This window comes from Zonotrichia leucophrys, chromosome 2 (genome assembly GCF_028769735.1).
Source record: "Zonotrichia leucophrys gambelii isolate GWCS_2022_RI chromosome 2, RI_Zleu_2.0, whole genome shotgun sequence".
Classification (NCBI taxonomy): Eukaryota; Metazoa; Chordata; class Aves; order Passeriformes; family Passerellidae; genus Zonotrichia; species Zonotrichia leucophrys.
In genome coordinates, this window is record NC_088171.1 from 42,286,475 (window position 1) to 42,298,609 (window position 12,135).

Genomic DNA, 12,135 nt, shown 5'->3' on the forward strand with positions numbered 1-12,135 from the left:
AAGCCTTCAGTTTTCTCCACCTACTCCTTATAGCCACATGTTTTGCAAAATATTTGAGGGAGTTAAAAAGGCTCTCAAATACCATTTCAAAGGGAAAACTCCTAAAAGACAACTTAAAAAACCCAAACAATCCCATCCTCCCAAAAAAAGCCAAGGTGTCCATTTGCTGGTCACTGTGCGTGGTAGAGTCATCATCCCTGGAATGAAGAGTGTTTAGGAAAGGCTGGATCTGGCTCCATGTGCCATGGCCGAGTTGACATGGTGGTGTTTGGCCACAGGTTGGACTCGATGACCTCCATGGTCTCTTCCAACCTAATGCACTGATGGATTCCATAAAAATGCTCCCAGCTGAGGCAAGTGGCACATGCAAGGCTCTCCCTGACCTTGCCCTAAGCTACTCCTCTCAACTGCATGAGGGCAAAGCTCTCCGACATCACTCAGCGCCAGCCATCGCAGTTTCCACCGGGACAAATAAACGTTCCTAGCAAACGGAGTTACCAGGGCTCGCCGCGCCCCCGCATGGGGGACTACAACTCCCGGCATGCTCCGCGCCGCTCCGGAGCACGCCGGGAACGGCGCCACCCGCCGGCCCACACGCACCACAGCGCCCGGGCACGGGGCCGGGGGCGCCCACGTGACTCGCACGCCGCGCTCCGACTGGACCAAACGACTGCCAGTCAACTGCCCCAACGGCCGGCACCGCGCGGGGCCGTGCCGCTCCGATTGGCTACTCGGGGATGACCCGCCCCTTTTAAATACCTGTCGCTCCGTGACAGGCCGTCACCGGAGTTCCTGTTAGGAGGGCGCTACCCGAGGGGATCGGTCCCGCCCCCTCGCCTTCTCCTGGGAGCCCCGCCCTCCCCCGGTAGCTCCTCCCGCTCCGGAGGGGCGGCAATGTCAAACGGCCCGCTCGGGAAGAAGGGAGGACGGGAGCCGCGATCCGTCCCTGTCCCTCCCGCCCGGGCCCCGTCCGTAGCCCCCTGCTGGCAGAGCTCCCTCCCCACCCTGGCGCTGCCCCTCGGAGCCGCGCGCGCGCCCCGGGCCGTCTCCAGCCCCGCCCCTCCGGCTCCCTAACCCCGCCCCCGTGCTGTCGATGGCCCCGCCCCCCGGGCTGGCGCGCGCCGCGCCGTTCTCCCCCCCGCGCCGGGGGACGGTGACGGCGGCCGCGGGAGGAGAAGGCAGCGGCAGAGCCCGGGTGCGCCAGGAGGCGGCGGGGAGACAGCGAGGAGCGCCGAGCAAGAGCGGGCGGGCTCCGCCCCGCCCCTTGCCGAGCTCCCCGCCCCCTGCCCTTCCTCCCTCCTCTCCCCTCCTCCGCCTCCTCCTCCCCGCACGCGCCGGGCGGAGGGAGAGGCTGCGAGGGAGCCCCGGGTACAACATGGCGGAGCACTCGGCCCCCGACCACAAGCACAGACCCGCCGCCAACTCCGCGGCGCCGCTCCACAGCCGCGCCGGGGCGGGCGGCGGCCTGTCGGGGGGCCTGTCGCAGCCGGCGGGCTGGCAGTCCCTGCTCTCCTTCACCATCCTCTTCCTGGCCTGGCTGGCTGGATTCAGCTCCCGGCTCTTCGCCGTCATCCGCTTCGAGAGCATCATCCACGAGTTCGACCCCTGGTCAGTCGCCGCCGCCGCCGGGCGGGACGGGGAGGCGGGAAAGCGCCGCGCCATGAGCCGCGGCGGGGGAGACCCGCGGGTTCCCTGCGCCCTGGCCGCGGGGACGGCGGGAGGGCCCCGCCGCCCGCCCCCTGCTCCGCCACTCCGCGAAGTTGCGCCCCTGGCTGTTCCCCGCAGGGAGCCGGCAGCCGCGGCCGCCCCGGGAGCCGAGCAGGGAGGCAGGGGGAGAGAGAGGGAGGCGGTGCGGACGGGACACGCTGTGGCAGGTCGGAGGGAGCGTGAGGGGTCGCCACCGCGGCGCGGGAGAAGGGAAACGCCGGGAGCGAGCGGCGGTGCCGGCGCTGGGGTGTCCCCTGCGGCGGAGACCTCGGGAACGGGGCGGCGGCAGTTGCCCCGCATCCCTTGGAGTTGCGGCAGGACTCTCCGAGGGGCACGGGGAAAGAAAGTTGTGGCGCTGGCAGGGAATCGGGAGCGGGGCCGGAGTCAGGGCTGGTAGCGAAACAGTTGTGCCAGGCGTGACCCGCGCCCCGGTCCGCTCCCGCTGTCGCGGCGCCGGTGCCGTGTGCGCGGTGCGGCTTCCCGGAGTGCTCTGTGCTGGAGTCCTTGTCGGCCGGGGAGGGAGCAGGGCGAGGAATGCACTGCAGGAAGTAATCTTCATAAAAGTGACTTGAGGGATTACGGCGAAATGGGTGACATTGATTTACTGCCAAGTGTTTCGAAGCTGCGTTTCTGAGCCCAAGGACTTTTGCTGTTTCCCACACATCTTGATTTTTCCAAAGATTGCTTTCCCTCCTGTAGAAGCCGTCTGTTCTTTTTCCCTCTTGGAGGGGACCGAAACCATTTTATGGATGAGATGAAGAAATGCTGCACTCGTTCCTTGCAGCAAGGCGAAGTGAAAGATGACAAGACTTGTGGGGCAGGGTTGTTGTAATGCAAAAACGTGACAATGAATTTTTATATTACTGGTTACTTCGTCCTGGGAATCCGTGGGGTTTTTAGAACTTTAAGTAGGGTAAGTGGCAGATGACTTTAGAATAGTGAATTATCAGATTTTAATTTAAAATTTTATGTCTTGAGTCTCACTGTTAATTGCACGAAGGAAGCAAATGCTTCGTTTTGAAATGCACGCTAGATATTCTGTGTTAAATTTCACCTAAAATTGTTGCTGAAATTGTACTTCTCTGCAAAGCATGCACTCCACTTTGATACTTTCAAAAGCACAACTTCCTCTTTTCTAGTTGGCTTTTCCCCCCTCACTTCTCTCCCCCCCACCCGCAAATGTAATCCATTCACAAATCGTGGCTCAGAATAGTGGATAGAGAACAAGGAATGGCTTTGTTTTTAAATGCTGTGTGAAGTAATAAACCTTTGTGATGTGAAAGCCAAGTATCTCAAAATATCTTCAAAATGTCAAGTAATTGCCCATGATTTAAGTGTTTTTCTGCAGACACAAATGAATGGAAGAATTGCAGACTTCCAATTAATAAAGTTAAGAATGAGGGGAAGCATAGTTTAAACACATCTACAGTGAGACTATGAACCTGAGTTTGTATCCTGTGAAGTAGTTACCTTCTGATCTAAATTTAAGCATAAAGGCTTTCCTTTCTGTTATGGAAGAAACTTTTAGGCATGCAACCTACATTTTTTGTGCCACTTTTATCTGATTTTTTTTAATCAAGACCCATCCTTGTTGGATAAACGAAAATTTTACAGTGCTGAGTTGCGTAACTTCTTACTAAGCCCTGAAGGACACTAAAATGGTGCTATGGGAGTTAAGTTCATAGTAATGATCTCGCTATAAAGATAAACTCCTGTTTAAAGCAACGTGTAAATTGATGCAAAGTCATCTTCCTGAGTACACAAACAGAAGGCATTGCTGCCTGTGCTGCTGGATGTACCCTTGTTAATTAGGGAATAGATGAAGTTGACAAAACTCATTGATTTTAATGCAGGTCTGTGAGAAGCAGTTGAAATGTCAAGAATCATGCCAGTGTCGTGTTGCTGCATGCCAGAAATGGTAGAGGCAAATGCACTTAAGTTAATTACTAGGAAAGAGACCTAAAATGGTAGAAACTGAGTGAAAACAAAGGACTTTCTCTATTGCAGCAGCAAAATTGTTGGAAAGAATAAAAAATTATGTTGTTCTCTTAAACAGTGTGGAGTAGCTAGATGGGAATGGTTTTTCACAGTTGCAAGGGTCTTACAAGTCTGAATGTAATATGGGAAAAGAGCTTATGAAAAGACTTGTAGCAGTGCTTTGGTTCTAATTTTTTTAAACCACTTCTTTACCAGCTTCTCCAGGTAAACTGGATTTTTTTTTTCCAGGACAGTGGCTGTAGACTTTGCTGTGAAGCAGTTTGATATTTTTCTCAATTCTTTTAGGTTTTCCTGTCAAGCTTGCATAGGATATCTTGCAGTGTGTTGTTAAGTCAGTCACCTATTCTCTAGTATTTGTTTTGTGCTCCAGAGAGGAAACTGAGGTATATCTGACAAAATGAGGAGCATTAGACAAATCACTTATTCTTTTGAATTGAAAAATATCATTGCCTCTAAGGTGTAGAAAGCTTTCCCATTTACTTAGGAATCCCATTTTCTGGTATGGACATATGGAACCACAAAGGGTGGGAAGAAAGGCAGAATTGCCTTGGGTTTTCTACATATTAATTGAATCAAATTCCACTTTTTTGTTCCTAACATCCCTTTCAACCTGCCTTTCTGACAGTAAAACCTAGGTTTTGATTTGGCATAGAAAGGAGATTTGCTGCTTTTGTAAAATCAGCCACTGAGACTTACTTGTGTTGGCATTTCTTCCAGAAGTGACCCAAATGTAGTACGATAGGCCAAGGCAGTAAAGGGAGGACGGTGTTTGATTTTTGATCTCCATTGAAATACAATGCCAGTGCAAGGTAAAACCAAACTGGTATTTTGAGGTCACCGTGCTGTCACTTAAGAACTTGTGACCTGTACATTATGACTCAGTTTACTGGGGTTTTTTTCACACTGACTACCTGTTTTATGCAGTATTTTCACTTTTTGATTTATTTCTCATGTCATGTTTACTCTCCATACTTGACCTGGTCCAGAGACTTTGAGAAATATGTGTACTTCTTGGCAGCTTCTAGGTCAGGTGAGCTGATACGTGAAGTCAGGCAGCTCATTAAGATGTGCCGTTGACAGGCCTCCAGCATTTAATTCCAGGATTTTACTCTAAGGCCAAGAACTTGAAGCATGGATAGTGATGGTACATTGGAATGGACAGATTTCATGTCTGAAATCTGGTTCATCAGTTGGCTGGTTTGGCAGCTGGGTGGACCAAGAGCTTAATTTTGGTGCTGTGTACACACAAGTGCAGAGTGAAAGCTGCACATAAAAGTACAACAGCAGATTTAACTCAGGTGTCAAGTGAGAGCATTCTTACTGTCAGATGTTGCCTTAAATGTCAACCTGGCTGCAAGAACCAAGGCAACCAAAATCATGGAGCCCTTGAATAGATGCTCCTTTCTGTGCACTGGTTTTCTGAAGTGCAGCTCCAGCATGTCCATATGCTATTTCTTTTGGCTGCTTGCATCGTATATATATATGTGTGTGTGCGTGTATAAAAAATAATTTGTATATGTGCATATGTATGCATATAAGATAGACAGATATAGCAAAACTGTTGCATTCTGATACTGCTACCAAGTGAAATGATAACAACTTTTGGTACATCAATAGTCTTCAGGGAACACTGTCAAAATAGTACATTCATTGTGTTTGTGCAGTTCTTACCATTAAATCACACGTGTGAGAACTGTATCTGAATCATTAATCATATCCCATGACACGAGATCAAACTTCTCTTTCCCCTGAGAATTTTAACATCTTGCTAAAAGCCAGATTAATACCAGTTACCTTAGTGAAAGCTTTCTTAGGCTGGAATACCAAAGCTCATATGTGTGAGCATGAGACCCTCTCCCTACCAGTTTGCACGTGCAGGATGATGCACCAGTGCAAGCTTTGTCAGTTCCATTTGCCCACCTTCTCCTGCTGGGAATGTTGTCTTCTACATCCCTGCCAGCTCTTGGTAATGAAGAGCACTACCACAATTTCATACACATTTTTGGGCTCTTCCAAACCAGCAGCATTGATTTCTCCAACTACCATCTTTTTACCTGCCGTTAGAGGTGGCCGTTGTTTATTGTGCCTCGTTCTGAGGTAACATAATTGTCCTGGTAGCAAATATGGCTTATAGATATAATAGCAATCCACTTTCTCATCACTGATACCATAATCTAGTGTTAGTGGGGTTTGGTGAGTGGGGATGAAGTGGTGAAAATAAACCTGAGGTCAGTGTCATTGCTTGAGTTTCACAGACAGGCAGGTTTAAAGGAAGTTGAGATTTTTATCTCAGGCACAGTCAGATATACAGGTTTTGCTATGTTCAAATCAATCATGTTTGCCAGATGGATCCTTGAGCTGTTGTAAACTTGTTTCATTAATGAAAACATAATTTAGCATCTATAAATATGACATGAAACCTTCCTTAAAATTCCAAGTGTGACTGAAGTGAACAGAAAAAATGGTGTTTGGAATTGATCAGTCATTGGTAATTGTGGGTTTGTGTTGTAGTTACCTGACTTGATAGTTGACTTCTGGAGTAGTTCTCCTCTGTTGCCCATTGTGAAGTCCGGTTTTCTTCTTCTTGCTTGTTCTAAAGCAGTCATAGTAAATTCATTGAAGTAAATTGTTGAAATGCTATAGCATTTTAGTTTCCTGAGCTGGTTTGCTACCAGTTTTTATATTACAGTTTAATCTCTTATTTTTGAGGAAGAATATGAACATCAGGAGGGAATGTAAATAGTGACTGATGTTAGGGGATAAACTGGGATTGAGTGACAGAGGGAAGGCATATACAAATAAAACCAGAGCAGGTTGAGACACTGGAGCAGCAGGTGATGAAAGAAGAAGTGAATAAGAGCATGTTAAGTTGGTGTTCATAAGGAGAAGAGAAGAAATTGCGTGAAGAGGATACTGTCGATAATACCAATTACCACTGCCCACCCAGGTAATTCATCTGGCCACTGCTTCCCTGCTAGTGCCTCTTGCTGGGAAAATAGCAGATTGTGTACTAAAAGAATTCTTGAGAGTTGACAGACACTTTGGTCTCCAAACTGGATCTGTCTTTCTGGAGCCTTTCAACCCAGTACACAGTCCTGTTTAAGTAAAGTACATAAATGTGGATCTGTTTAGGAAACATTTCTCACAGACTTTAGGGTTTTTTCCCAAAACAATTCCTTTTGTTTATAATCTTAGACAACTTCCAGACCTTAGGAAAGAATTTGATTCCAATTCAGTTTGAATATAATCACTTTGAATTAATTTTGAGATGTTGCAAATTTCATGAGATTCATATTAAGAACTTACTACATGTTCTTCATTCACTAGTGTTTTGATTCTGGGAAGTGAGAAGTATTCTATTTCTATTTTATTGAAATATAGTTTTTAATATTATATTTACTGTTAACATTTAAAATGAGTTTTTATACTCTAGTAATACTAATAATTTTAACAGAATTTCAGGTAACTCAAACTCGTTTCTGCCATTTTATTATAGTAGGAAAATTATGCTAGCATAGAGTCCAGATCTTAATCAATGGGGACTGTGTGCTCATGAAGGGAAAGATTAGAGATTTTTATGTGGGAATAGTCTTCCAGACTTTGCCACTGCACCTCCACCTACCCTTTAATGAGGAGGATGCAAACCAGGCATCTTTTTGACCACTTCTATTGCAGTGTGACATGGGCTGAGAAACTGTTAGCACAGGTTAGCCTGGCTTTTGGGGTCTCCCCATTATAAGGTATTGTTGACCTACTTGGAGGGAGCTGTTTTGAAAAGTAAATTTTTCTGTGAGGTTGATATGGTGGTAAAGTCAAGACGATGTGCGCTTGACTGTACTGCTTTTCTCTAGTGCTTGAGAAATTGCAAAAATAGAAATAGGTAAATATTAGAAATGTAATGGAAGAAGGATAATTTGGTAAAAGAACATTGGACAGAGTTGAAGGCGTAGCAGAAACTGCTTTGTGAGTGGGGAGACCTCAGGCTAGATTTGTTCAGTTGGAGTGATGCAGCTGAAAAGCAATTCACTGTGTGGCCTCATAAAATAGCAGTCATGCAAGAATCAAATCCCTGCTCTGTATCTACTATTGTCTACTACCATCTTTACTTAGAACGTAGTGCTCCTCTCCTCACTTGCACTACTTGTAATTGGGGTGAGCACCTCATCAGATTTCATGTGGGTGCAGTAATGGGCTTATGCATGATAGGTAGGAGGGGCAGTGTTCATAAAACATGTGCAGAGACTCCCTACAGACTTCTTGTGGAAAACATATGAGGTGAGATAGAATGCTTGCAAAGTGTTGACCCGTTTATGGATTTATGGATAGCAGAATGAAACATGAAAAAGAAAACATATCCAAATGTTTTATGTAGGCTGGGTCAACTGAACCATCAAGTTTAGTTTTTAATGCCATGATTTTTTTTAAGTGGTCTTCAGCGAACACTCACAAACACTTGACTAACTATAGCAAATGCTCTGATTTAAATCCTTGAATGGACTTTTTTTTGGCAGATATCCTATTATTTGAACAGCTTAATATGATCAGTTTTTAAAACAGAAATTTGATTTGATTATGTAGGGTTAGAGTGGTTTATAAAGGTTAGCTTTGCTTCCTATCATAACTCTCTCTAATAGTCTCTAGTCCTGGCAGCCTGTAATCCTAATACTCATGTTTTTGAACCTGTCTCATGTTGATCTGGTGGGGGAAGGGGAGAATAAAAATTTTAGCTAGTATAGTTAGCAAGAAAATTCAAAATCCTGTGGGAACTAAGTTTTAATAAATTGAGGGGACACTACGTTTAGGGAGGTGTCTTTGCTGTTCCACAAGAATCTCCTCTAATTTAGTCAGGTTATTTTCCATTTCATGTCTAACTGTGCATGTGTTGCAGAGTTTCCTCCTGAATTTTTGAAAATTCCATTCTTGAAATGTAATTGTACTGACATTTAGGGCTACTCCTGAGGGCTTCTTTCTACTTAGGAAAGCTGTTAAAGCTGCTACTTTTGGGACCTGTGGAGCCTGCACCCTGTAGCAGGATGTATGACAATGTTTTTATTATTATTAACTCCTTTAGCAAAACTTGGAGCCATCAGTCTCACTACTTGCTTGGAGAGCAAAGTGAATTTAGGATATGTATTGCTCTGGCCTTTTTATTGCATGTCCAGCACACAGAGTGCATTTCCGGCCACATCATTGAGCAGAGCTTGTGGTCTTCATCTGAGCTGTGTCTGGGCATCAAACAGAGGTGTTTATAATGTGGGTAACTGCTAGGCCTGGGCTGGAGGGGTACCATGAAATTGACCCTAATGCTGCACCACACCTTACATAAGCTGAAGCAGCCTGGGGAATGAATTTAAGGATATAAATACGAATAAAATAGATCAGCTTCTGTATTTCCCAACTTACTGCTGCTTTCCCCGAGTAAAAGCTCCTTTGGCATTTTAGAGAATTAAATACTTGCTATACTTCAAAAGTGCTTGCTATTATGTGAGGCAATACTCCTGTGCTTTAGAAAAAGAAATGGTCTGTTTTAAACAAGGAATAACTGAGCATTTGTACATGAGTGCTTTAAGAGCAGGAAATGGTATTTAAAATGTCTCTCTGCTGTGGGGGACCCGAGTCCAGTATCAAATGTTACTTTTTCAGAGCCCACCTAATGATAATACCTGTAAATGATAATATCTTCCAGGTGTTACAATGCTTATCATATAATTTTCTGTGGCAGTCAAGTGATGGGTTATGTTAGTTTGTTAGGTAAAAGAGCATGTTCAAGTTTTCTTCAGCTGATAATCCATGAGGAATTGCAAAACACCTTTTCAAAACTTCCCTCACTTGAACAGACAAATTCCTTGGGAAACTACATTGCAATGGAGAATGTGAGTTTGACTTGATTATTATTTTTGATGGTTTTCTTAGTGGGATACCTATTTTCCTGCAGACTGTGTTACAAAGTATTATTTACATTTGTTTAAACTAGTGGCTCGCTGTATGGATGGGCACTCTATATCCTGTTGGTTTAATATGGATTTTGCAGAAGGGAGAAATAACGTGTAATTGTGTAATTTTAAACTGTTCTAGCACATGTAACTACATTTTTTCAGTTCTTTATTTTTTCAGTCTCTGTATTCTCTTTTTTACAATTACTATGCTATAAATGATAGCCAACTTTTTTAAATTCAAGAAGTGTGATTTTATTTATTATTTATATCTTCACAATAGATTGATATGTTAAGAAAGTCTAGGCATGGAAAGTACCTCTTAGAGGATGCAGCTGATTGAGAGGAACACATTTGAAAGAATGTGTGTGCTATAGCCAGAGGATTTGACAGTAGAGTGATGCAGAAGCAAAACATAACAAAACAAGCTTTCCTGTCCTGAGCACTTACCTAACTTTACACATATCTATCTATCTGTCTGTCTGTCGATCTATCTATTATCTACAGTCTATTGCATACATTGAATGTGCTAACTCCTTGTCCTAAACTTAGCTCAAATAGCATTTGGAAGTTTGGTTAAATAACTTTGAATTTCATAAATATTTTTGAAACATTTATTTTGGACAAAGGTGATTTCATCTTTATGGTTGAAATATGTGATGATTTGGGTATTAAAGGTCCTTAAAACGTCTTTAATTCTTTCTCTGGTAATAAATAAAATGCCTTAAAGTTACAATTCTTCTGATTTAGAAAGTCAGCAAAACAAAATTGGAGCTTTGGCATTGTATCAATGGTAACAAGGACAGTAAATGGATGTCTCCTTGACTCACTGTTGTTGAATGAAAGTCGTGAAAGCCAGTGCAGTGTTTGAGTTTTCCAAGAAGCTGGGTAATGCTACTGTGTTTTGACTTTTATCTTACTCAGGTGACTAGAATGATTCATCTGTTGTCAGATGTCTGAAGTAACGGTTGAAAAGCTATTGCATGTGTCTCACAATTAATTTTACTCTGTAATAGTTTTAATCTTTCATTCACCATATAGGAAATGGATCTTGACACTGGAGAGACTACCTTAAACATTAGCAACAGTATCTTAATTTGTGATGTCTCAGGTCAGCTAGTAATGACAACTGTAATTATTCTCCTATGGCTAAATGGGAGCCAAGGAAATTTTAGTGTTTTAATTTTGTATTCCAGCTTTACTTCACCAACATTAGCCCCACCCTCCCACAATAAGCCCAGTTTTTGCTAGGCACAACCTTGGATGATGTGTTTTGTGTGAAATGTGTCGTGCTTGTAATTGTTCCATCACTTTATTTTCTGGCTTTTGCTTTTGTAAGTCAGCTTCGGTGTTCTTTTTTCTTTATGCTTCCATTGCACTCTGGTTTCAACAAAACATTCTTAGCTATGCACATCATGGTTTTTCTTTGTGAGTGTGTGTTCCACGCGGTGCCATCTGCTGTCTTCTTTCAGGGCTACCTTCAAGAAGAAAAAGCTGCAGAACAGCGCATTTGTGGAGAGAGAGTTGAGAGGGCATATGGTCTGGTGGGGATTGAAGCATGAAAGGTCCTGGAACAGACCAGCTTAATTCATGTTTGGAGAGCAAGAAGAGAGAAGATTTAGGATTATGTGACCTAAGAACTGTCCCTTGAGAATTTACACCAGGTCCTCCCCGACCGCTCTCACATACCCCTGCAGTACATGACTTTTGAACCCCACCTGAATTGAAACTGAACCTCTTGCTTTAGCCTCCTCCTTTCCCCATTTCCATGGGCAGCCACACATTCATTTTATGTCACAGTGGGGCAGCAGCAAAAGGATGCACTTTGATTTAATAAAATGGCTTTGGAAATGAAACTCATCCTTTTAATGTTCTAAGACAGAGGGGCTGTAGCTACCAAACTGTATATACCAGTGTAGCTGGCTGGTCAAAGAGGTGGTTTGCTTTTGAAAGGGCATGTTCTTGGACAAGACGATAGAGGAGGCAATGGTGGGTGTAGTGTCTGAATATTTCTGTACTAACATTTGTGACAGCTTCAAAGCATGTGTGTGTAATAGCAAGCTTAGCTCATGGTTGAAGTGTTCCCCCACCTTCACATTTTAAGTTCATTTCTAAGCATTCATGGGATTTTACTGAAATGACAGAGAAGCACAGTGAAATAGTTCAATATCTACAGTAGAATAGACTGAGCAATACTAGGAGTTTTATCACATAATGAGAAAATGAACATGTAACTTCAATTGCACATTGTACATGGCAGGAATTTAATATTAATTATAAATACTGTCTTAAATGCTGAGCACTGCAGTCATCACAGTACACTTAATCTTTAGCATTTCTGTGAGAATACCTAAAAAGCAAATATTTTGTTATTATACTTGTTTCCTGTGCATAGCCTTTAAAGAAATACTGGTAACCATAAAGTACAATTCTTTGCAGGTTACATTAAATTCAGCGAAAACTTTGGGTTTCTTTGTAATTTAGGCTTACTTGAAGC

At 43.9% G+C, this 12,135-nt stretch overlaps 1 protein-coding gene across 1 annotated transcript in view; it reads left to right on the top strand.

Annotated features, from left to right (window-relative positions):
• The first annotated feature begins 1,163 nt into the window (after positions 1-1,163).
• STT3B (STT3 oligosaccharyltransferase complex catalytic subunit B) overlaps positions 1,164-12,135 on the top strand; it is a 51,195-nt gene continuing 40,223 nt past the window's right edge. The window contains exon 1 of the mRNA XM_064704711.1: positions 1,164-1,608. Coding sequence (XP_064560781.1) covers positions 1,376-1,608 — 233 coding nt within the window. The 5' untranslated portion in view covers positions 1,164-1,375. The remainder of the gene's footprint in view (positions 1,609-12,135) is intronic.